The sequence below is a fragment of the Dendropsophus ebraccatus genome, chromosome 12, assembly GCF_027789765.1.
Source record: "Dendropsophus ebraccatus isolate aDenEbr1 chromosome 12, aDenEbr1.pat, whole genome shotgun sequence".
NCBI classification, from domain to species: domain Eukaryota; kingdom Metazoa; phylum Chordata; class Amphibia; order Anura; family Hylidae; genus Dendropsophus; species Dendropsophus ebraccatus.
This window is the reverse complement of record NC_091465.1, coordinates 10,864,897-10,892,339: the sequence shown is the minus strand read 5'-3', so window position 1 is coordinate 10,892,339 and position 27,443 is coordinate 10,864,897. Positions and strand designations below refer to the sequence as shown.

The window sequence follows — 27,443 nt, the reverse complement described above, 5'->3', positions numbered from 1 at the left end:
CACTCATTTTGTCATGTTGGTTTCATTGTTTTGTTGCTATACAATAGTGGAAGTCCTGTACACAGTAGTGCAGCCATAAAGGGCACCGGTCAGGGCTGTATATAGAGGAGCCCTGAATGGTACCACACAGCGGCTAGTGAAAGCTGCGGGGGTCGTTTTCAGTATGTAGGGCCATACCCTTAGGGTGTGTGCACACTCCGGAATCCCGACGGAACCCGCTAATTCTTCGGGCGGACAGCTGAATCTGTTAAACAATAGAATGAAGTCTATGGGAGCAGCAGAGAAGCAGAAGGGTCAGGTGTGTGTGTGTGGGGGGGGGGGGGGGGGGGTGTTACAGCTTGCTGCTCTTCAGGAGCTCAGGAAAGCCTCACTCTTTATACTATATATTAAAAGCATTTTCTATGTTCTGGAATATATGAGAGGTACCATATCTCTCTTATCTAACTGATCTAACAGATATCTGATAGAGTCTATGTTGGGAAACTGCGCAACTTTATGAATGAATATCCTTTAGTTACTGAAACCAGAACCAGGCGGCCATATTGATTTTAAGAAGTAACATTTTAGATTCCAATTTGGAATGGTAAAACCTAACGGTAAATGAATTGGTGATGAGTTCTCTCTCTGTGTATAGGTGATGGATCCTCTCTATAGGTGATGGGTTCTCTCTGTATATACAGATGATGGGTTCTCTCTGTGTATAGGTGATGGGTTCTCTCTGTGTATATAGGTGATGGGTTCTCTCTCTGTATATAGGTGATGGGTTCTCTCTCTGTATATAGGTGATGGGTTCTCTCTGTATATAGGTGATGGGTTCTCTCTCTGTATATAGGTGATGGGTTCTCTCTCTGTATATAGGTGATGGGTTCTCTCTCTGTATATAGGTGATGGGTTCTCTCTGTATATACAGATGATGGGTTCTCTCTGTATATAGGTGATGGATCCTCTATGTGTATAGGTGATGGGTTCTCTCTCTGTGTATAGGTGATGGGTTCTCTCTGTGTATAGGTGATGGATCCTCTCTATAGGTGATGGGTTCTCTCTCTGTATAGGTGATGGGTTCTCTCTGTGTATAGGTGATGGATCCTCTCTATAGGTGATGGGTTCTCACTGTGTATAGGTGATGGGCTCTCTCTCTGTATATAGGTGATGGGTTCTCACTGTGTATAGGTGATGGGTTCTCTCTCTGTATATAGGTGATGGGTTCTCTCTGTGTATAGGGTGTATAGGTGATGATACATGCAGGGCTCTTGGCTGAGGACTCTGTGTATAGGTGCAGGGCTCTCTCTCTGTATATAGGTGATGGCTTCTCTCTGTGTATAGGTGATGATACATGCAGGGCTCTTGGCTGAGGACTGTCTGTATATAGGTGATGATACTTGCAGGGCTCTTGGCTGAGGACTGTCTGTGTATAGGTGCATTGCTCTTGGCTGAGGACTGTGTATAGGTGCATTGCTCTTGGCTGAGGACTGTCTGTGTATAGGTGCATTGCTCTTGGCTGAGGACTGTCTGTGTATAGGTGCATTGCTCTTGGCTGAGGACTGTCTGTGTATAGGTGTATTGCTCTTGGCTGAGGACTGTCTGTGTATAGGTGCATTGCTCTTGGCTGAGGACTGTCTGTGTATAGGTGATGGGTTCTCTCTCTGTATATAGGTGATGGGTTCTCTCTCTGTATATAGGTGATGGGTTCGCTCTCTGTATATAGGTGATGGGTTCTCTCTCTGTATATAGGTGATGGGTTCTCTCTCTGTATAGGTGATGACTCCTCTCTCTGTATAGGTGCATTGCTCTTGGCTTAGGACTGTCTGTGTATAGGTGATGGGTTCTCTCTCTGTATATAGGTGATTGGTTCTCTCTCTGTATATAGGTGATGACTCCTCTCTGTGTATAGGTGCAGGGCTCTTGGCTGAGGACTGTGTGTGTATAGGTGATGGGTTCTCTCTCTGTATATAGGTGATGACTCCTCTCTCTGTATAGGTGCATTGCTCTTGGCTGAGGACTGTCTGTGTATAGGTGCAGGGCTCTTGGCTGAGGACTGTCTGTGTATAGGTGATGGGTTCTCTCTCTGTATATAGGTGATGGGTTCTCTCTCTGTATATAGGTGATGGGTTCTCTCTCTGTATATAGGTGATGGGTTCTCTCTCTGTATATAGGTGATGGGTTCTCTCTCTGTATATAGGTGATGGGTTCTCTCTCTGTATATAGGTGATGGGTTCTCTCTCTGTATATAGGTGATTGGTTCTCTCTCTGTATATAGGTGATGGGTTCTCTCTCTGTATATAGGTGATGGGTTCTCTCTCTGTATATAGGTGATGGGTTCTCTCTGTATATAGGTGATGGGTTCTCTCTCTGTATATAGGTGATGGGTTCTCTCTCTGTATATAGGTGATGGGTTCTCTCTCTGTATATAGGTGATGGGTTCTCTCTCTGTATATAGGTGATGGGTTCTCTCTCTGTATATAGGTGATGGGTTCTCTCTCTGTATATAGGTGATGGGTTCTCTCTGTATATAGGTGATGGGTTCTCTCTCTGTATATAGGTGATGGGTTCTCTCTCTGTATATAGGTGATGGGTTCTCTCTCTGTATATAGGTGATGGGTTCTCTCTCTGTATATAGGTGATGGGTTCTCTCTCTGTATATAGGTGATGACTCCTCTCTGTGTATATAGGTGATGGGTTCTCTCTCTGTATATAGGTGATGGGTTCTCTCTCTGTATATAGGTGGTGACTCCTCTCTGTGTATATAGGTGATGGGTTCTCTCTCTGTATATAGGTGATGGGTTCTCTCTCTGTATATAGGTGGTGACTCCTCTCTATGTGTATAGGTGATGGGTTCTCTCTCTGTATATAGGTGATGGGTTCTCTCTCTGTGTATAGGTGATGGGTTCTCTCTCTGTATATAGGTGATGGGTTCTCTCTCTGTATATAGGTGATGGGTTCTCTCTCTGTATATAGGTGATGGGTTCTCTCTCTGTATATAGGTGATGGGTTCTCTCTGTATATAGGTGATGGGTTCTCTCTCTGTATATAGGTGATGACTCCTCTCTGTGTATATAGGTGATGGGTTCTCTCTCTGTATATAGGTGATGGGTTCTCTCTCTGTATATAGGTGATGACTCCTCTCTCTGTATATAGGTGATGACTCCTCTCTGTGTATATAGGTGATGGGTTCTCTCTCTGTATATAGGTGATGACTCCTCTCTCTGTATATAGGTGATGACTCCTCTCTGTGTATATAGGTGATGGGTTCTCTCTCTGTATATAGGTGATGACTCCTCTCTCTGTATATAGGTGATGACTCCTCTCTGTGTATATAGGTGATGGGTTCTCTCTCTGTATATAGGTGATGGGTTCTCTCTCTGTATATAGGTGATGACTCCTCTCTGTGTATAGGTGCATTGCTCTTGGCTGAGGACTGTCTGTGTATAGGTGATGGGTTCTCTCTCTGTATATAGGTGATGGGTTCTCTCTCTGTATATAGGTGATGACTCCTCTCTCTGTATATAGGTGATGACTCCTCTCTGTATATAGGTGATGGGTTCTCTCTCTGTATATAGGTGATGACTCCTCTCTCTGTATATAGGTGATGACTCCTCTCTGTGTATATAGGTGATGGGTTCTCTCTCTGTATATAGGTGATGGGTTCTCTCTCTGTATATAGGTGATGACTCCTCTCTCTGTATATAGGTGATGACTCCTCTCTGTGTATATAGGTGATGGGTTCTCTCTCTGTATATAGGTGATGGGTTCTCTCTCTGTATATAGGTGATGGGTTCTCTCTCTGTATATAGGTGATGGGTTCTCTCTCTGTATATAGGTGATGACTCCTCTCTGTGTATAGGTGCATTGCTCTTGGCTGAGGACTGTCTGTATATAGGTGCATTGCTCTTGGCTGAGGACTGTGAGGGGCTCTGCACACCCCACACGTGTTGCACGTACACCCTGCACATCTGGGCTGGGAGAAGCAGTGAGTGGCAGGAAGCATCTGTCTGCAGTCCCACCTCACAATGCAGCATGCAGTAATTCTCCAGCACTGCAGAGCTGTCACTCATCCCTCCCCGGGCCCCTGCACAGAAGCTTCCCCTCTCATTGCATTGGCTTTGCAGCAGCCTGGCCTCTAGCCGCCGTAAATGATGCCTGTCGTCCCCCTGAGCTGGAGGCTGCTCCCTCTGCTTCCATGTGAGGGGTAGAATCCCTCTAATACACAGAATATTCCAGTAGCCTCCCTGCCCTGCACTCCCCACTGTAACTATGGGAGGGTGAATGAGTTTCCAAAGTCTTTTTCCGTCATAGTTGGGGCGGGACTCGTAAACTTTTTGAGCCAATCAGCTGCGAGTGTGGCCGTGAGTGACGTGAGCGAGGCCGGCAGGGGGCGTGGTCATTGCGTGGCAGAGTCCTGGGGAGGCAGGGGGTCACAGGGATTCCAGGGGAAGAAGCTGCGGTGGAAGGTGCGACATGTTCCTGGGGCTCCTGATCTCGCTGCTCCTCACCTGTGGGGCCCCGGGGGCCCTCGGCTCCAGCACGGCGGGTGAGTGTTGTGTCTGTATAAGTGGCCCATGTGCAGCACCCTGTACCCTGTATACACTATAGTCCCTGGGTGATGTCAGGGGGTCTGTAGGAGTCATGCAGGTGTGGGGGCATCTAGGGGCAGTACAGGGGCTTCACCTCATGGAGACTGGGGACGCCTGCTGCAGGTTGTGCTACTTCCCATCTCTGAAGCAGAAGCTGCTGGAGTCATTATATAGGGATACATATATATGTTATATACACCTATATTACTGTATCTGCTGGAGTCATTATACAGGGATACATATATATATATTATATACACCTATATTACTGTATCTGCTGGAGTCATTATATAGGGATACATATATATATATATAATATACACCTATATTACTGTATCTGCTGGAGTCATTATACAGGGATACATATATATGTTATATACACCTATATTACTGTATCTGCTGGAGTCATTATACAGCGATACATATATATATATTATATACACCTATATTACTGTATCTGCTGGAGTCATTATACAGGGATACATATATATGTTATATACACCTATATTACTGTATCTGCTGGAGTCATTATACAGCGATACATATATATATATTATATACACCTATATTACTGTATCTGCTGGAGTCATTATACAGCGATACATATATATATTATATACACCTATATTACTGTATCTACTGGAGTCATTATACAGGGATACATTATTTATATATATGTGTGTGTGTTATATACACCTATATTACTGTATCTGCTGGAGTCATTATGTATCATCTATATCACAGGGATACATTATATATATGTGTGTGTGTGTATGTATGTATATATATATATATATATATATATTATATTACTGTATCTGCTGGAGTCATTATACAGGGATACATTATATATATTATATACACCTATATTACTGTATCTGCTGGAGTCATTATACAGGGATACATATATATATTATATACACCTATATTACTGTATCTACTGGAGTCATTATACAGGGATACATTATTTATATATATATGTGTGTGTTATATACACCTATATTACTGTATCTGCTGGAGTCATTATGTATCATCTATATCACAGGGATACATTATATATATGTGTGTGTGTGTATGTATGTATATATATATATATAAATATATATATATATATATTATATTACTGTATCTGCTGCAGTCATCATGTATCAGTGTCTTATATAGAGATGGTAACACAGGGATATAGATGTAGAGATGACACGGCCACAGTCACCATTTAGCCCCGGCCTCAGGCTTTGTACTTGTGCGTATATTTCACTAGCTTATTATTACTGAATACAAAAATAATTGTATACATTCAATGCATTTGTTTATAATATAAGTCAGTGGGTAATGGAGTGTTCAGGTTTGCGTGATCCTGAGCGCTCTGTATTATCTGGAGATGATGATACAGCCCTAGGGTCATAGGCAGTATCCATATTTTCTAGGACTGCATCCAACTTCTCCTGGCAATAAGATGTATTATACAGTAAGATACATTATATGGTAAGATACCTTATACAATAAGATGCATTATACAATAAGATGCATTATACGGAAAGATAACTTATACAGTAAGATACATTATACAGTAAGATGCATTGTATGGTAAGATACATTATACAGTAAGATGCATTGTATGGTAAGATGCATTATACAGTAAGATGCATTATACAGTAAGATACAGTATACGGTAAGATGCATTATACAGTAAGATGCATTGTATGGTAAGATACATTATACGGTAAGATGCATTATACAGTAAGATACATTATACAATAAGATGCATTATACAGTAAGATGCATTGTATGGTAAGATACATTATACAGTAAGATACACATTATACAATAAGATGCATTGTATGGTAAGATGCATTATACAGTAAGATACATTATACAGTAAGATACATTATACAGTAAGATACATTATACAATAAGATGCATTATACAGTAAGATGCATTATACAGTAAGATACAGTATACGGTAAGATGCATTATACAGTAAGATGCATTGTATGGTAAGATGCATTATACAGTAAGATACATTATACAGTAAGATGCATTGTATGGTAAGATACAGTATACAGTAAGATGCATTATACAGTAAGATTCCTTATACAGTAAGATGCATTGTATGGTAAGATACAGTATACGGTAAGATGCATTATACAATAAGATGCATTATATGGGGCAAGTCTCCAATCCAACTACAGGGCTTATGACCCAAACATAAAGCATTGCAGTGGTCTATGAAGTTTCCGGGTCCGGTCATTACACACGTGGTTTATCAGAATCTGCTTTTATTACACTTAGCTGAAACTGGTGTATTGCGGTTCTCTTAAGCAGAGACCCCCTTAGGCCATGTTCACACGGGAAAATCTAAGCAAACTTCAGCAGTGGAGGAGATATAACGCGGGGCCATAGGTTCAATCTAATAATGTGCTACGTTAAAGCCTATGGGAGACGTCAGTCTGTGCACATAGTTACATTGTATACACAGACAGCTCTTCCATAGACTGCAGCACATTAGATTCAGAATCGCTATGTTACTATGGTATCTTGCTTTTATTTACTGTGTGTGCACATAGCCTTACCATAAAATAGGTGCAAAATGCTGTCGCCGGCTGGTGCAAAACTACAATTCCCATCATGCCTTTGCCTTTGGCTGTCCGGGCATGATGGGAATTGTAGTTTTCCAACAACTGGAGAACCAAGGTTCCCCATCTGTGACTTATAATATTGACTTAGGGTCCATTTACACAGAAAGATCGTTAACCTGAAATCGTTCACCATATGACACAGAACAATGGTCGTTAGATACGATCGTTATTGCGATCGTTTATTCCTTCTAATCTAAGGAAAACAATGGGCAATGTGCTATTACACTGAACGATTAGTGAAAAAATGCAGAATTACAGCGAACGATTAACGATAATTTTAGGTTCAGCTCTAAATCAATGATCGACATACGAACGATTTTTCGATCGTTGCCTGCAATTACACAGAACGATTATCGTTTAAATTCAAATGATATAACGATTTTTCGCGTGATAATCGTCCCGTGTAATAGGGCCCTTAGTCTGGTAATGGGTCCATCTCACGTGGGGAGTGAGGGCCCTGCTCACAAGAGCTTACAATCTATGAGACTAGACAGGACACCATCCTCTTCCATATGGGGATCAGAGTTTTGTAGACAGAGTGTAGAATGTGATGAGAACAAATGGAGCCATTCATCCCCCATCAGTGCAGGAAGCCGCGGCGGTGCGGGGCGGCCCACCGATAACACTCGCAGCAGAATACCTATTCAGCTCCGAGCTGTAACCTTACACTCTAAAGGAGTGCGGCCAGCCATAAATACCTCCCTTGTCCTGCACTTTTTTCCCCCTAAAACTAATAAAAAAGGAAAATTCTTTTAGTTAGAAATCCTATAACCATAGCGGAAAATCTATCAGTTATAATGCTCCTGCAAAAGAATTTCTTTCAGATAAACTGGTCCCAGCAAGTAATTAATTTTTTTTTAAAACTTTTTCTACTATAAAAAAAAATCTCAAGTCTTCCAGTACTTATCAGCTGCTGTATGTCCTGCAGGAAATTGTGTATTCTCTCCAGTTTGACACAGTGCTCTCTGCTGCCACCTCTGTCCATGTCAGGAACTGTCCATAGCAGCAGCAAATCCCCATAGAAAACCTCTCCTGTTCTCTAGACTGGAGAGAATACCCATTTCCTGCAGCACATACAGCAACTGATAAGTACTGGAAGATTTGAGATTTTTAAATAGAAGTAAATTACAAATCTCTGGCACCAATTGATGTATAAAAAAATGCTATATGCAGAATGGCAGATAACAGAGAGCAAAGCGTTAGTTTTAGGATATAATTTGGGTTCAGAGTCACTTTATTGCAGTGTTCTCCGACCTGCATCTCAGCAGCTGGTGCAAAACCACAACTCCCATCATGCTTTAGCTTTGGCTGTCCAGGCATGATGGGAATTGTAGTTTGGCACCAGCTGGAGAGAATACACCACTTCCTGCAGGACATACAGCAGCTGATGAATACTGGAAGAATTGAGATTTTTAAATAGAAGTAAATCACAAATCTCTGGCACTTTCTGGCACCAAATGTTCCAGCGGCTGTCTGGGCATGATAGGAGTTGTAGTTTGGCACCAGCTGGAGGGCTGAAGGATTCCCCATCCATTCCAGTGCAGTCTGTCAATAAGTTTTGGGTCCCAGGAAGTCGTCTCTGCATTGTTTTTCCATGTTGGACTAATGGGAAGAGCAGATCCTGATGTGTGATGACATTTCCCGATCCCGCCAGTACAGGAGCAGGATTACATATTGCAGCTATTAGTCTGTATATTACCGTAACTATAATAGAATGTTATACACATACATGGCCACCTCTATTGGGGATATTGGAGAATAGGTACGGTGTCCCAGCAGTCACAGCCCACTTAAAGGGGTATTCCCGTCTCATCTATTATAGTTATACTTGCAGGATTCATCCTGTTAAATATTTAGCAAGCTTGCCTCCTTCTCCTGATACTCTGCTCTTTCCCTCCCATTATTGACAGCTTGTTGTCTAGGTTACCAACAACCACTCTGCTCTAAAAGCTGTGGTCTGGCTGTTACATAAACATTTATAATCTATACAAATATGTATATTATATCTACTATAATTAAAGAGGTTTTTCAGGATTAGAAGAAACACAGCTAATCTCTTGGAAAAACAGCGCCACCCCTATCCTCAGGTTTTGTGAGGTATTACAGTTCATCTCCGTTCACTTAACTGGAACTGAGCTGCAAAACCATATGCAGACTGAGGACAGGAGTGGGCGCTGTTTCTGGAATAAAGCAACCATGTGTTCCTATGCCTGGAAAAGCCCTTTAATATAACTTTCCAATGGATCTTTTGACCACTTCCATATCTCTGCTTGCTGTCGGTGGATAGGAACATAGTGACTTGAACTTTGTTTCTATAAAGCCCCTTTAAAGGGGAACTCCGGAAAAAAAAATTCTATAAATCAAATTGTATAAAAAAGTTATATAGATTTGTAATTTACTTCTATTTAAAAATCCCCAGTCTTCCACTACTTATCAGCTGCTATATGTACTGCAGGAAGTGTTGTATTTTCTCCAGTCTGACACAGTGCTCTCTGCTGCCACCTCTGTCCATGTCAGGAACTGTCCAGAGCAGGAGAGGTTTTCTATGGGGATTTACTACTGCTCTGGACAGTTCCTGACATGGACAGAGGTGGCAGCAGAGAGCACTGTGTCAGACTGGAAAGAATACACCACTCCCTGCAGGACATACAGCAGCTGCTAATTACTGGAAGACTGGAAATTTTTAAATAGAAGTAACTTATGCTACGTTTACACGGAGCGATAATTGGCCCAATCGATCGTTTAACAATTTTGAATCAACGATTTGGTTTTTATAACGATCAGCGTTTAGACAAATAAATCGTTAGAAAAATCGTTTGAAAATTCTTAAGAAAAATCATTATTGCGATCGTTTTTAAGATCGCTTAAGCCCATCTTTTACATAGGGTGAATCGGTGAAAGACTGTTTACACGAAGCGATCTGCGAATTTTCATCAAACGACGAATTAGGAACATGTTGAATGATCATAATGAGCGATTTCTCGCTCATCGTTTGCTGTGTTTAAACGGTACGATTATCGCTCAAATGCGATCGTTTTAGCAAAAATTCGAACGATAATCGTTCCGTTTAAACGCAGCATTACAAATTCTGATGCCAGTTGATTTGAAAGAAAACTGTTTTCACCTCCTTAAAGTGTCTGTGGTTGGCGGTACAGTATGGCCGCCATCACACTGCCCGTCACTTACCATCATTTATCTTTCTCCTTCTTCCAGACAACCTCTTGGTCTTAACTGTGGCCACTGAGGAGACAGACGGCTTCAGGAGGTTCCAGAGATCAGCGCAGTGCTTCAACTACAAAGTGAAGGTGCGTGATGAATGCTTCGGGAACCTTCGGGGCATCTCGGGGAGGAATTCCAAGACTGAGAGGAAATTCTCCAGGACCGATGAAACAAAGAGGAAAATTCCTCAGCCCAAAACTGTAATAAACCCTTAAAGGGATTTTCCAGGTTTATAACCTTGAGACCATCAATACCTGATCGGTTGGATCCCAACACCAATAGAAACATAGAAGATTGTCAGCAGAAAAAGATCTCCTCCGCCCTTATATAATCTCCTTTCTTATTATCTTAGGATAATTATATGTACATACCAGGCAGGATTACATTATGTTACTGTAGATTTACCTACCGCCTCTGCTGGAAGTTTACTTCAAGCATCTACTACTCTTTCAGTAACATAATATTTTCTCATCTTGTTCTTGATCTTTCCTCCCAATAGCATGGGAGATGCTGAGGGGAGATAAAACATGAACCACTCCAAGTAAAAGCCAATACAACATGTATTCAACCCAGACAGAGACCACTATACATGGAAGTCAATGGGATGTGTATATAGGGCAGACACAGCTTCCTTATTGCTCGGCTCTCTTGCTCATGTCTCATGTGTTTTGCAGGTTGTGTCATGTCTTGTTGTTGGGCTGAGATGACTTATTTCTTAGGTTTACAGGTAGTAGTGTGCACCAGATCCTTCCCTAGTGTAATGTCTGTGCAGCAGTGCAGAAGAGTTGGTTGTGCCCGCTCTTACACTAGATTTGTGGCTCTGCACTAATACATGTCGAAGCTCACGCACACTAGTCCGAACCTGAGTATTCAGCACTTTATTACCGGTGGCTTAAGAAGTTGGGTGCAGCCCTAGGTAGTCCTGGAAAACATGAATATGGCCTATGACTGACTCTATCCATGTTTTTCAGGCAGCTGGATAAGTTTTCTTTCAAAGCAACTGGTTTCAGAAAGTTATATAGATTAGTAATTTACTTCTATTTAAAATGTCTTCCAGTACTTATCAGCTGCTGTATGTCCCACAGAAAGTGGTGTATTCTCTCCAGTCTGACACAGTGCTCTGTGCTGCAACCTCTGTCCATGTTAGGAACTGTTCATAGCAGGAGAGGTTTTCTATGGGGATTTGCTGCTGCTCTTGACAGTTCCTGACATGGACAGAGGTGGCAGCAGAGAGCACTGTATCAGACTAGAGAGAATACACCACTTCCTGCAGGACATACAGCAGTTGATAAGTACTGGAAAACTGGAGATTTTTAAATAGAAGTAAATTACAAATCTATATATCTTTCTGACACCAATTGATTTAAAAGAATTTTTTTTTTTGCTGGAGTACCACTTTTAATGTTCACCATTTCTAATATCACTGCAGGTACTGGGACAGGAAGAAGAATGGCATGGGGATGGGCAGAAAGTCAGACTCTTGAAGACGGCTTTGGAGCAGTATGTGGATAATGAAGACCTCATCATCCTCTTCACTGAAAGGTATTACCTATTCTCTTCATGCCGCCATTCATTGTTTGACGCTATTGGTATTGTGTTGTTTCACTCTGTTCTGATATTATTTATTATGTTACAGCTATGACGCGGTGTTTGCTTCAGGTTCGGCAGAGCTTCTCAAGAAGTTCAAGCAAGCTAAAAGTAAAGTGGTTTTCTCAGCGGAAACATTGGCTTATCCTGAGCGTCGTCTGGAGCCGAAGTATCCCACCGTCATAGAGGGCAAGCGCTTCCTGGGCTCCGGAGGTATACAATCATTAATGGGTACAGGGATACGCTGGGACCTTTAACATTTCTTTTGGATTACAATACTTTTTCTTTCCTGCTTGCAGGTTTTATAGGTTATGCTTCACATTTGCACAAGCTGGTAGCCGACTGGGACGGAGCTGATGATACCAGCGACCAACTCTATTACAGCAAGATCTTCCTAGACCCCGTGAAAAGAGTAAGGCCTGGGGTGTAATGTAATCCAGCAGCTTTGTATAGGCTGTACCTGCAGATATATAAAAGACTGTTCCACTTACTAATCTTACTGATAGCAGGGGTTTTGTTACTTTGTGCTTATTCTGGCTCCCTGCTGATTATTGTTATATAAGCTGCCAAGAGCACCGGAGGTAAGGAGGTGACAGCTACTCTGGGTATGTTTTTGGTTAAGATAAGTGGTTGTCACTCTTTCAAACCTATACAGATATTAGCCTGATATACCTTTTAGATTACTTTGTACATTGGTACATACTATAATACTGCCCCCTTTGTACAAGCATTAGCATTAGCAGAACTAATATCCCTCCGCCTTCTATGTACTTGTATATAACTATACTGCTAATATAATACTACTAATATAACTACTATAATACTGTCTCCTATATACAAGAATATAACTACTATAATACTGCCTCCTATATACAAGAATATAACTACTATAATACTGCCCCCTATATACAGGAATATAACTACTATAATACTGCCTCCTATATACAAGAATATAACTACTATAATACTGCCTCCTATATACAAGAATATAACTACTATAATACTGCCCCCTATATACAGGAATATAACTACTATAATACTGCCTCCTATATACAAGAATATAACTACTATAATACTGCTCCTATATACAAGAATATAACTACTATAATACTGCTCCTATATACAAGAATATAACTACTTTAATACTGCTCCTATATACAGGAATATAACTACTATAATACTGCCCCCTATATACAGGAATATAACTACTATATTACTGCTCCCTATATACAGGAATATAACTACTATAATACTGCCTCCTATGTACAAGAATATAACTACTATAATACTGCTCCTATATACAAGAATATAACTACTGTAATACTGCTCCTATATACAAGAATATAACTACTATAATACTGCCCCTATATACAGGAATATAACTACTATAATACTGCCTCCTATGTACAAGAATATAACTACTATAATATTGCTCCTATATACAAGAATATAACTACTATAATACTGCTCCTATATACAAGAATATAACTACTATAATACAGCTCCTATATACAAGAATATAACTACTATAATACTGCTCCCTATATACAAGAATATATACAGGAATATAACTACTTAATACTGCCCCCTATATACAGGAATATAACTACTATAATACTGCCTCCTATGTACAAGAATATAACTACTATAATACTGCTCCTATATACAAGAATATAACTACTATAATACTGCTCCTATATACAAGAATATAACTACTATAATACTGCTCCTATATACAGGAATATAACTACTTAATACTGCCCCCTATATACAGGAATATAACTACTATAATACTGCCTCCTATGTACAAGAATATAACTACTATAATACTGCTCCTATATACAAGAATATAACTACTATAATACTGCTCCTATGTACAAGACTATAACTACTATAATACTGCCTCCTATATACAGGAATATAACTACTACAATACTGCCTCCTATATACAACAATATAACTACTATAATACTGCTCCTATATACAAGAATATAACTACTATAATACTGCTCCTATATACAAGAATATAACTACTTTAATACTGCTCCTATATACAGGAATATAACTACTATAATACTGCCTCCTATGTACAAGAATATAACTACTATAATACTGCTCCTATATACAAGAATATAACTACTATAATACTGCTCCTATGTACAAGACTATAACTACTATAATACTGCCTCCTATATACAGGAATATAACTACTACAATACTGCCTCCTATATACAAGAATATAACTACTATAATACTGCTCCTATATACAAGAATATAACTACTATAATACTGCTCCTATATACAAGAATATAACTACTTTAATACTGCTCCTATATACAGGAATATAACTACTATAATACTGCCTCCTATGTACAAGAATATAACTACTATAATACTGCTCCTATATACAAGAATATAACTACTATAATACTGCTCCTATGTACAAGACTATAACTACTATAATACTGCCTCCTATATACAGGAATATAACTACTACAATACTGCCTCCTATATACAAGAATATAACTACTATAATACTGCTCCTATATACAAGAATATAACTACTTTAATACTGCCTCTTATATACAAGAATATAACTACTATAATACTGCCCCCTATATACAAGAATATAACTACTATAGTACTGCTCCCTATATACAGGAATATAACTACCATAGTACTGCTCCCTATATACAGGAATATAACTACTATAATACTGCCCCTATATACAGGAATATAACTACTATATTACTGCTCCCTATATACAGGAATATAACTACTATAATACTGCCTCCTATGTACAAGAATATAACTACTATAATACTGCTCCTATATACAAGAATATAACTACTATAATACTGCTCCTATATACAAGAATATAACTACTATAATACTGCTCCTATATACAGGAATATAACTACTTAATACTGCCCCCTATATACAGGAATATAACTACTATAATACTGCCTCCTATGTACAAGAATATAACTACTATAATACTGCTCCTATGTACAAGAATATAACGACTATAATACTGCTCCTATGTACAAGACTATAACTACTATAATACTGCCTCCTATATACAGGAATATAACTACTATAATACTGCCCCCTATATACAGGAATATAACTACTATAATACTGCTCCTATATACAAGTATATAAATACTATAATACTGTTCCCTATATACAGGAATATAACTACTATAATACTGCTCCTATATACAAGAATATAACTACTATAATACTGCCCCCTATATACAAGAATATAACTACTATAATACTGCTCCCTGTATAACTCCTATAACACTATCCCATATCTATCTGCACTGTGGTATGATCAGTATTTTGCAGTGTGAGTGATCTCATGTAATCTGTTGATCATCAGGATTCTCTTCTCTTTGTTCGGACAATGCGGTATATCTTACAGCTCAGTGACGCCCCCTTGTGCCTGACTGATCACATTGCATGATTAAATGCCCTTACCTTGAATACAGATGAGCCGTATAAAGCTTATTTCAATGTCTTTTATCCTTTAAGGAGCAGATTAACATCACCTTAGATCACAGATGTCGAATCTTCCAGAATCTTCACGGGTCAGAAGGTGAGCAGATCTTTATGTATCCTAAGGCCAATGGGCTGCAGAGAACAAACCCAGATCTTGGGCTCCATCAGTCGTGTCGCCCTTTAAATTCATCACTGTCAGCTGTTTACATAGGGTGATGTGCGGCCAGTAACAACCTGATGTGGTTTTCCGATCAGCTATTCATGTACTGACGTCCTCCTAGCTCATTCACCTTATACACATCAGCCAGGCTGAACAGGTTGTGCTGCAGTGTAAAGCGCTGACAGAGAAGCTAGCAGCTGCCTGTGCTTCTGATGAGACCGGAGGAGGTGGAGTAACCGCAGATTCCAGTACAAAATGCAGAAAAAAGTCTCATCATTGCAATAGGATGTGATCAGTTTTCTTTCCTTTTCAGGGGATGTTGTGTTAAAGTTTGAGAATGGGAGGGTGAGAGCCCGGAATATGGCATATGACACGCTACCTGTCCTAATAAACGGCAACGGACCTTCTAGGGTAAGGTTTATATTAATTGTTTTATCTCACAATGCCCTGACCAAAGCGGTAAAGGATTAGGAATTGTTTGTCCCATATTATACTCTATTATACTCTATTCTGCTGGCGAGGTCACTGTGTACATACATTACTGATCCTGAGTTACACCCTGTATTATACTCCAGAGCTGCACTCACTATTCTGCTGGTGGGGTCACTGTGTACATACATTACTGATCCTGAGTTACATCCTATATTATACTCCAGAGCTGCACTCACTATTCTGCTGGTGAGGTCACTGTGTACATACATTACTGATCCTGAGTTACACCCTGTATTATACTCCAGAGCTGCACTCACTATTCTGCTGGTGGGGTCACTGTGTACATACATTAGCATTTTCTACATCTATGATATACAATATATGGTTACACTTTACCGCCATCACTCTGTATATAGTTATAATCTGTCTGTGTCTGTGTTTCAGCTTTTTATGAACTATATGGGAAATTACATTCCTCGTGTCTGGACCTTTGAGACTGGCTGTGTCGTCTGTGATGAAGGTCTGAGAAGTCTTCAAGAATTTAAGGTAAATCAGTTGGATTTATAGTAACCAGAAAAGTTCCAGAACAAAATGTTTATAATACTTTTCCCATCATTTTACCTGTAGACACTGAACCAAGCGACTGCCACTCGTCCGTACACTGACTAGATACACGGACGGCTTTTAGTACTTGCTTCCCGTATTGCAGCTTTCTCAGATTATTATTGTCTTGTTCTGATCAGTAAGGGCCCCATTACACGGGACGATTAACGTGCAAATTATCGTTATATCATTTGATAATCGTTTTGTATATACCAAATGACCAACAAGAAATCGTTTACTGTTCATTTGGTGCTGACACTGAAATCCTTGTTAGTCGTTTGCTTAGGCGGTCAGTGTAATTCCACGTCATTCCTTCGTTTGCTGGGATTAGATGGTGTAACCGATCATAGTAACTAACAACTATTGTTATGTATAATATAGCGACCGATTTCAGGTTAATGATAAACAATCTCGCTTACAATTGTTAATTGGTAAAAATCCCTTTATCTAATAGGACTCTTACCAGCCTCCTCTTCTTTCCTTTACTAGACTGATGACTCCTTCCCGTTGGTCGTGGTTGGCGTCTTCATCGAGCAGCCGACTCCTTTTGTTTCTGAGTTTTTCAAGCGACTCAGTAACCTGCAGTATCCGAAACAAAGGATCCAGCTTTACATCGCCAATCATGTAAGTGTCAGCGCTGTGCAATCCACTGCGCCCACATAGATGCTGCTTCGCGGTTACTGGGGGATAACCAGTGGAGATGAATGACAGGTTGGATTGATGCCGGATGGGTAACCTGTTGGATTGTGTTGGGATGTATGCTAATATCCCTACTATGTCAGTGACTGGTAAAATGGTTGGGATGTGCCGGATGGGTAACTGGTTGGGTTGTGTTCATGTATGCTAATATCCCTACTAGGTCGGTGACTGGTAAAATGGTTGGGTTGTGCCGGTTGATGGGCAGCTGGTTAAATTGATATTGTTGGCTATTGGTTGAGGGTGGAAATCGGTGGATTAAGGTTGGTGAATGATAACTGGTTGAGCTTTTTTTTTTTTTTATACTGGTTGATTGACAGCTTGTTGGGTTAAATTACATGGATGGCAACTGGTTGGATAAAGATTTATGAATAGTGACTGGTTGGGTTGAGCTTAACCCCTTAGCGTCCCATGACGTATCTGATAAGTCATGGTGACGCCGGGGGAGTTCAGAGAGGCTCTGAACGGCGCCGCTCCCGGCTGTTATGTCGCCGCACCGGCTAATTAAGCATCTAAATGCAGCTGTCAAACCTGACAGCTGCATTTAGATGCTTTGTTCCTCACTTCCCTACTGTCTAGTGGGACGGATCTCCCCCCCCCCCCCAGCGATGCGATCGCGGGGGGAAGATCCGTTCTTCTGGTCGGGCCGGGACTCAGCGTCGCAATGACGCTATTCCCGGCTCGGCAATACATTGCAATGGCATAAAACATAAAAATGTTTTTGTTTTTTTTTATTAATAAAAAATCCCTTCCCTTAATAAAAGTCCAAATCACCCCCCCTTTTCCCATTTTATAAATATAAATAAACAAATATACAATCATATTTGGTATCGGCACATGCGGAATAGCCCGAACTATTACGTTATCACATTTCTGATCTCGTGCGGTAAATGGGATCAGCGCAAAAAAAAAATTCCAAAGTGCAAAATTTTTAGTCGCTTCAAGTCCAGAAGAAATGTAATAAAAAGCGATCAAAAAGTCGCGATTTTAAGGAACAAATATTTGTTAACAATGGTTTGAATTTTTTTACAGGCCATCAGATACAATAAAAGTTATACATGTTATATATCTTTGTAATCGTAACGACTTAAGGAACATGCATAACAAGTCAGTTTTACCCCAGGGCGAACGGCGTAAACACAAAACTCCGTGAAATGAGTTTTTTGAGTTTTTCAATTTGACAGCGCAAATTATTTTTTTCCTGGTTTTGCAGCATATTTTATGGAAAAATAAAGCCTGTCATTGCAAAGTACAATTGGTGTCGCAAAAAATAAGGGCTCATGTGGGTCTCTTGGTGAAAAAATGCAAGTGCTATGGCCTTTTAAACATAAAGTGGAAAAAGCAAAAGCGCAAAAACGAAAATTGACTTTGACCTCAAGGGTCGGTTCACACTACGGAATTCTCGCGGATAAACTCTTCGGAATTCCGACGGTTGTCCGCACGCACCATAGACACCATTCTATGGGCCGGCGTATTCCGCTATCCGCCGAAAGAAGTGGCATGTCACCGATAGAAGTAAATTACAAATCTATATAATGGTCCCTTAAATGGTCCCTGGCACTTATTATTAGGTAAGGCCCAGAGCCTTAGATGTGAGCTTCGGCTATGGTAACTACGTGCATTGCTCCAGTGTTTGGACCTTTGTTTCTGCAACCAGGAGCCGCATCACCAGAAACATGTGGAGAGATTCCTGCAGGCGCACAGGTCAGAATACAGCGACGTCCGATATGTGGGACCTGAGGAGGCAGTGAATTTTGGTGAAGCTCGGAATGCTGGAATGTAAGTGTATAGTATATATGAGTGAGCGCCTATGGCTGCCATGTGAGTAAGTCAGGACGGCCACAGTCGTGTTATGTGATGTAACATTCATCCGATTCCTCCAGGGACGTCTGCCGCCAGAACCCCCAGTGTGAATATTACTTTTCCATTGATGTCCAGGTGGTCCTGAAGAACGCCAGCGTGCTGCGGACTCTGATCGAACAGAACAAGTAAGTGGCCGTGCTGTCCGTGGTTACTTGGGGTGAGTGATGGGAGAAGGTATAAACCTCACATACTCATCCTTCCTTAGGTCAATCATTGCTCCTATGGTCAGCCGCATTCAGGATCTCTGGTCAAACTTCTGGGGTGCGCTGAGCTCGGACGGGTTTTACGCTCGGTCGGAGGATTATATAGACATCGTCCAGAGACAACGAATGTAAGGAAAGAGGAAACACCAGCGATAGGTGGGGGATAAGGATATCTAACATGGTGCAGAATGACCGACTGATCCTGTGTTTTACAGCGGAATCTGGAACGTTCCCTATATCAGTAATGTTTACCTGGTGAAGGGCAGCGTCCTCAGGAAAGCATTGAGCCAGTATGATCTGTTCCACAGCGGAAATCTGGACCCGGACATGGCGTTCTGTGACAATGTGCGCAGAAAGGTCAGTAAGAGAATCAAACTGAGACAGTGTTGTGATACAATTGTATCCAGACAATGCTCTGTGAGCTCTACAGCCTCGACTCCAGACTGATACATTGTACATAGCTAGTGCTGCTCTCAGCTGTATCCAGTGTAGACAATGCTCTGTGAGCTCTACAGCCCGGACCCCAGCCTGATACATTGTACATAGCTAGTCCTGCTCTCAGCTGTATCCAGTGTAGACAATGCTCTGTGAGCTCTACAACCTGATACATTGTACATATCTAGTGCTGCTCTCAGCTGTATTCAGTGTAGACAATGCTCTGTGAGCTCTACAGCCTGATACATTGTACATAGCTAGTGCTGCTCTTACCTGTATCCAGTGACAGTACTGACCCCAGACTGATACATTGTACATAGCTAGTCCTGCTCTCTGCTATATCAAGTGTAGACAATGCTCTGTGAGCTTTACAGCCTGGACTCCAGACTCATACATTGTATAGAACTAGTCCTGCTGTTACAGTTGTATCCAGGCAATGCTCTGTGAGCTAAACACATCAGCAGCAGTTGCACAAATCTCAGTTAGGAGTCCTGGATGGCTCACAGAGCATTGTGTAGACTGAGTCATATAGCATTTTTTAGCAGAGAGCAGTATATCTGGCTTTGTTGCCTCTCATTGGCTGACCGCAAGCAGAGATCTTATACACATTGAGCAGCTGAATCCTAATGTATATGATGGAGCTGGATCCTAATGTATATGATGGAGCTGGATCCTAATGTATATGATGGAGCTGGATCCTAATGTATATGATAGAGCTGGATCCTAAGTATATGATGGAGCTGGATCCTAAGTATATGATGGAGCTGGATCCTAAGTATATGATGGAGCTGGATCCTAATGTATATGATGGAGCTTAATCCTAATCTATATGATGGAGTTGGATCCTAATATATATGATAGAGCTGGATCCTAAGTATATGATGGAGCTGGATCCTAAGTATATGATGGAGCTGGATCCTAAGTATATGATGGAGCTGGATCCTAATCTATATGATGGAGTTGGATCCTAATATATATGATAGAGCTGGATCCTAATGTATATGATGGAGCTGGAACCTAATGTATATGATAGAGCTGAAGCTGAAGGCGTCTGATAATCCCTGTGATTCTCTTCCCCGTCAGGGAGTCTTCATGGTGGTGACTAACAGAGAGCCGTTCGGCCACATCCTCTCCCTGGAGAACTATAAGACGTCTCACCTCCACAATGACCTGTGGCAGATATTCCAGAACATTGAGGTGAGGCCTTCAGGACAGAACTGATCATCCTGTAAGGAGGGAGAAGAAATGGGACGTTGTAACTGATCAAACACCTTTCTGCTTTATAACAGGATTGGAAAGAAAAATTCATTCACCCCAATTACACATTGGCCCGCAAAGGCAAGCTGATCGAATCGGTGAGTACAAGTGGAGATGGTTGTATATGGGCATGTTCACACAAGAAAATGCAATGATGTCACTTATTAAAAAAAAAAAACACCCTTCCATTAAAGGGGTTATCCAAAATATTTTTTAAAAAACAGCGCCATCCCATCCTCAGGTTGTGTGCAGTATTACAATTCAGCTTCATTCACTTCAGTGAAAATGAGCTGCAAAATCCCCACACCCAACCTGAGGACAGGAGAGGCGCTGTTTCTGGAACAAAGAGGCCATGTTTTTGTAAGCCTGGACAACCCCTTTAATCTCAATAAAAGGAGAAGGAAGATACTTACTTAAATCGTTAAATCCTGATCCAGAATACTGACTGACACGTGGCCTGCTATCATGTATTGGTAGACTTGTGTAAGCCTTCTCTCAGTCGCTTGGACAGTACTGTATATTTCAGTGTACTGTCCAATCTCCTGTTATACCCTGTCACTGGCAGCCTATAGTAGGAGTTCTATCATGGCAGCCACAGAAACCTTTGAAAAAGTCCACAGCTGCTAAGCAATCTGGCATCAGACCTAAAAAAAACAGCATCTAACCTCCTAGATGCTGCAGTTAAAATTGTCAGCAGCATATAGAGGGTTAAATTCCTACATATACTGTACATAACCCTTCCGCACTACTAAACATACCTTGTTCTATAATGAAATCCTGTTTTCTCAGCCGTGTCCAGACGTCTACTGGTTCCCACTATTCACGGAAACTGCCTGTGATGATATTGTGGAGGAAATGGAAAACTTTGGTCAGTGGTCAGGAGGAGGTAACAAGGTAAGGAGTGGAACATTACCCTTAAAGGGATCTTCCTATCCCAAAGATGTGCAGTTGAACAACATTTTGGAACAAAGCACTAAGCCAATGTTTTTCTGACCTTAGATCCCTGTGAGTTTTGTGTGTCAGCGTATCCTAGTGACACACAATCACTTTATGGGATGTAAAAAAGCCTTTCACTGTGTAAATGCTTGTTAAAGGATATTATAGTGATATTGATCTTAGAAATGGTCACTAGGTGGCGCTGTTGTCTGTTAGAATAAACAGCTGTGTCTCAGTGCCACCTACAGTCTGTTATGGGGTACTGCATGCATGAATCTAATGCCTGTTGTAATCCAATGTGTTCTTATTCTTGTATCATTACAGGATGAAAGAATTCAGGGAGGATATGAAAATGTCCCAACAATTGATATTCACATGAACCAAATCAATTATGAGAAGGAATGGCAGAAACTCCTTCTGGACTTTGCGGCCCCCATCACAGAGAAGATGTTTCCAGGTTATTACACTCAGGTAGGTATCACAGGATTTCTGCTTATTGAGATGGCTGTGGTAAACCTATGGGACTCTTTAGGGTGGTTCACTTTTAGTTAGAAAGATCCCTCCCCCCTCCTTCCAGAGGGACCAAAGTGTTCTGCACCCCCTACCCCAATGGACCAGAGCAGATACTTTTCTCTTGGATCAGAGAGGCTTCTATGCATGCTCTGTGACCTGTGCAGAGGTCATTCTACAAAGATGGGGCTGAGCGGTGAACATCAGTTATTGTGACTGGTGGTAATATTATTATTATTATTATTATTATTATTATTATATATTAATAATTTATTTATTATTATTATTAGTAGTAGTAATAGTAGTAATAATTAATGGACCAGAGCAGATCCTTTTCATTTGGATGAGAGAGGCTTCTAGGCATGCTCTGTGACCTGTGCAGAGGTCATTCTACAAAGATGGGGCTGAGCGGTGAACATCAGTTATTGTGACTGGTGGTAATATTATTATTATTATATATTAATAATTTATTTATCATTATTATTATTATTATTATTATTATTAGTAGTAGTAGTAGTAGTAGTAATAGTAGTAATAATTAATGGACCAGAGCAGATCCTTTTCATTTGGATGAGAGAGGCTTCTAGGCATGCTCTGTGACCTGTGCAGAGGTCATTCTACAAAGAGGGGGCTGAGTGATGAACATCAGTTATTGTGACTGGTGGTAATTATTATCTGGTCCCAGCCACAGTGGTCGCCCTCGGTGTATGGAACAAACTTTTGATTCTGCTTTATATTCCTTCAAAGGGGAACTCCATCAAAAACTGTTTTCTTTCGTATCAACTGGTGTCAGAAAATTATACAGATTTTTTTTTTTTTTTTTTTAATCAGCTGCTGCATGTCCTGCAGGAAGTGGTGTATTCTCTCCAGTCTGACACAGGGCTCTCTGCTGCCACCTCTGTCCATGTCAGGAACTGTCCATAGCAGGAGAGGTTTTCTATGGGGATTTGCTGCTGCTCTGGACAGTTCCTGACATGGACAGAGGTGGCAGCAGAGAGCACTGTGTCAGACTGGAGAGAATACACCACTTCCTGCAGGACATACAGCAGCTGATAAGTACGGGAAGACTGGAGATTTTTAAATAAAGTAAATAACGAATCTATATAACTTTCTGACACCAGTTGATTTGAAAAAAAAAAAATAAATAAATTCACCTGAGTACCCCTTTAGGGATGCCACATAACATAACAGTAAATCATGCTGTATCAAAGGGGTATTTATCCACTAAAAACATATCCCCTATCCACAGGGTAAGTGTCTGACCTCCACAACATGGCCCGGACTCTCCCTGCTGCATGCAGTGGTGGGTCAGTACACGCTTCATGTATTGTCTATGGTGGCTCTGGAGATACCTGAGTGCTGTGCATGGGGGATAAGTGTTTGTTGCTGAAATACCCCTAAGGGGGCAATGCTCCTGATAGGTGAAGCTTCTAATGCTCTGTGTCTGGAGAACGTTCGCTCACCCACATCTCTGTATGTATTGTGCAGGCTCAGTTTGACTTGGCCTTTGTGGTACGGTACAAACCTGATGAGCAGCCGTCCCTGGTCCCGCACCACGATGCATCCACCTTCACGATTAATATAGCCCTGAACAGCGTGGGGCAGGACTACGAGGTAAGTCAGTTTTTTCCATTGACCTCCATTATTTAAAAAAAAACAAAAAAAAACAGGTAGGGAACCTTGGCTCTCCAGCTGTTGCAAAACTACAACTCCCAGCTTTGGCTGTCCAGGCATGATGGGAGTTGTAGTTTTGCAACAGCTGGAGAGCCAAGGTTCCCTACTCCTGCATTAAACAGATCACAGAAGCACAGTGTGAACCTACCCTAAGGCTCCCGGGACACGATGGGAGTTGTAGTTTTGCATCAGCTGGAGGGCCGCAGGTTGCAGGAACATTGTAATAAAGGAATACAAGAAGAATATGTCATTTCTATCCGCTGTTCTTTTGCAGGGTGGTGGCTGCCGATTCATCCGCTATAACTGCTCCATAACGGCCCCAAGGAAAGGCTGGGCCTTGATGCACCCAGGACGTCTGACCCATTACCACGAGGGACTCCCGACCACCAAAGGAACCCGCTACATCGCAGTCTCCTTCGTGGACCCCTAGGCCGATCTTGTCTTACAAGAACTTTGGAGAAGAAGTTACAATGTAACACTGATGAAAGTATTATGAGGCTATGGCCGCCTGAGCAGGACAGCGATTACCGCCTAACCTTATCCGATAAATATACCATAAATCTGTGAGAATCCGGAAGAATCCAGACGGGCCGAGCCTCGGCAGAGAACAAATTACCATATATATATATATCATCTTTGTCTCATCCTCAGGTTCCACATCTCCCTTTTGTATATTGAAGAGAACTAGTTGTTCCGTGTCCCTGTGATCCGGTGCCGTGTACCCCATTCCTGAGGAGGAAGGGGCTTCACCAAATCGCGGTCCTGCACAATTCAATGTAGAAGACGCACCCTGAGAATGTGACTGAAGTTTTAATAATAAAACAGAATTTAGTAAAGTATTGTATGTAGAAACTTGACCCCCCCCCCCCCAAAAAAAAAAAAAAAAAAAAAAAGAGCTGCCTCCCCCAACCCTGTATGTGACTGGAAGGTTGAGCATGCACGCTACCACTCCATACACTTCCTAAGGGATCAGCTGGGATGGGGAACTTTTGTCTCTCCAGCTGCTACAAAACTACATGACCCATCATGCTTTAACTTAGGCTGTTTAGGCATGATGGGAATTGTACTTTTTCACAAGCAGGAGGGCTAAAGGTTCCCCATCCCTGTACTAGAGGGTTCAGTATTACAGCTTGGACTTGATGTTCACCATTCTTTACATAATGTTATTCAGTATTCCAGTAAAAGCTGCCTGATAATTGGGGTTAATATTTCATTTCAATGACCTGAAGCAGAAACCAGGAAACAATCAAGAGTGAAGCCAGCATTGTCTTAAAAGGGTAATTGGTGCCAGAGATTTGTAATTTACTTCTATTTAAAAAGTAGTTTTCCAATACTTATCAGCTGCTGTAAGTGGTGTATTTTTTCCAGTCTTTCCAGCAGGACAGGGTTTTTTTTTTTTATGGAGATTTGCTGCTGCTCTGGACAGTTCCTGACATGTACAGAGGTAGTAGAAGAGAGCACTGTGTCAGACTGGACAGAATACACAACTAGGGATGATGGTTTGAGTTGGAACCTGAAAATTCCCACTGTTCCATTTCATTCAATATGGTTCAAGTTCGAACAAACCTGAAAATTCCCGCTGTTCCATCATCTCTATACAACACTTCCTGCAGGGCATACAGCAGCCTATAAGTACTGGAAGACTGGAGATTTTTTTTTTTTTTTTTTTAAGAATTAAATTACAAATTAATATAACTGTCTGACACCAGATGATTTAAAAGAAAAATAAGTTCCCCTTTAATTCATCCCTGAACATTCGTGATTTCCACCATGATATAACTTTCCACCATGATATAACTTTCTAACATCATTCGGCTTTTGAGCGACTTTTTATTCTGTGCTTTTTAGCAGCGTCTTTATGTCATCAGGTAGTGTCAGGAGATGTTTATTTATTGCCTTCCCTTATAGGTGTCCTCTGTGTACAATCTATCATCTATAGCATATGTATATAAGACCTTACTGATACAAAGACTTGGCTAAAGAGCAGAGAATGCTGAGAAGGTGGACGCTCAGCAGAAGTTGCCTTTGTATTACACTCAATAGCTGGATAGATATCCATAGTATATCCATAGGCTCTTGTGCTTTTCTTGAGGTCTATGATCTCTGGGGTCTGGAGCTTCTGGGATTGTGATATTTGTATATTTGGATGGATCTCTTCTGCAGTCCATGTTCTGTCTTCACGTCCTCGGTGTCTCAGTAGGATACGTTTACTGTGTGTACAGTTTGTTAGGACTTTTACATTAAAAGATGTGTTGTTTATTTGCTGGTTTGTTGTGTGATTCATTGTTATATCCCACCTCAGTTTAGGTTGTGTTCACATGATGGTCAGAAACCATCAAAATGACAGACACTACAACAGAACCTTATTAGACAGTGGGATCCATCGCTTCTACATTGCTGTCATTGGTTCCAGTATTACAGATCGCTGTCTAAACAAAGGCTAACTCCGGTGATTTATACTAGAAGGCAAATAGATAGAAATCTTCCCAACAAAAAAAAACCTCCACAAAGCTATAACAACTGTGACTCCAAAGCTTCCAGGAAATCCATAACAAAATGAAATACTGTGTTTCCTCGAAAATAAGAGAGTGTCTTGTATGTATTTTTGCTTCCAAAGATATGCTGGGTCTTCTTTTCAGGGGATGCCTTATTTTTCCATGAAGATAATTCACATGTAACAGGCACATTAGGGATAGAGCGTACGGTATGGCGGCTTCCGGCCACCAGGGGGAGCTCACTACAGCACACTAATACAACACAGCAGGGATAGAGTGTATGGTATGGCGGCTTTTGGCCAACAGGGGGAACTCACCACAGCACAGCAAGGACAGCATATGGTATGGCAGCAGGTGACGGGATAGCGACAGACTGTATGCAGCTCTACATCTGGCGGTAGGAGACAACAGAAATGGCGGCAGGCAACAGGTCTCTTGATGGTGCACATTTACAAGTGACTGCCATGGAAGGGAACATCAGGGTTGGTGGCAGGTGACGGTATTCATGTCCTGCATGCAGCTGCTCAGCAACGGATGGTGAAGGTAGGAGACAACAGCGGCGGGCTAAAAAGAATCCCAGCTGTATGTCCTGGTGTTCTGTTGGCGGGCATGTTTCCAAACAAAAACTTTGCTAGGTCTTACTTTCGGGAGAGGCC

The 27,443-nt window shown here is 41.2% G+C and overlaps 1 protein-coding gene across 1 annotated transcript; it reads left to right on the top strand.

Moving 5' to 3' along the window:
- Window positions 1–4,397: 4,397 nt before the first annotated feature.
- On the top strand, window positions 4,398–26,551 carry PLOD1 (procollagen-lysine,2-oxoglutarate 5-dioxygenase 1). Its single transcript, XM_069947806.1, has 19 exons — window positions 4,398–4,528; window positions 10,424–10,515; window positions 11,859–11,971; window positions 12,066–12,229; window positions 12,316–12,428; window positions 15,557–15,620; window positions 15,997–16,094; window positions 16,560–16,661; window positions 17,208–17,342; window positions 19,072–19,193; window positions 19,298–19,402; window positions 19,483–19,608; window positions 19,696–19,837; window positions 20,999–21,112; window positions 21,205–21,270; window positions 21,962–22,066; window positions 22,433–22,579; window positions 24,107–24,232; window positions 24,567–26,551. Exons 1-19 carry the CDS (start codon window positions 4,456–4,458, stop codon window positions 24,720–24,722), a joined length of 2,163 nt encoding a protein of 720 aa, XP_069803907.1. The 5' UTR covers window positions 4,398–4,455; the 3' UTR covers window positions 24,723–26,551.
- Window positions 26,552–27,443: the final 892 nt, after the last annotated feature.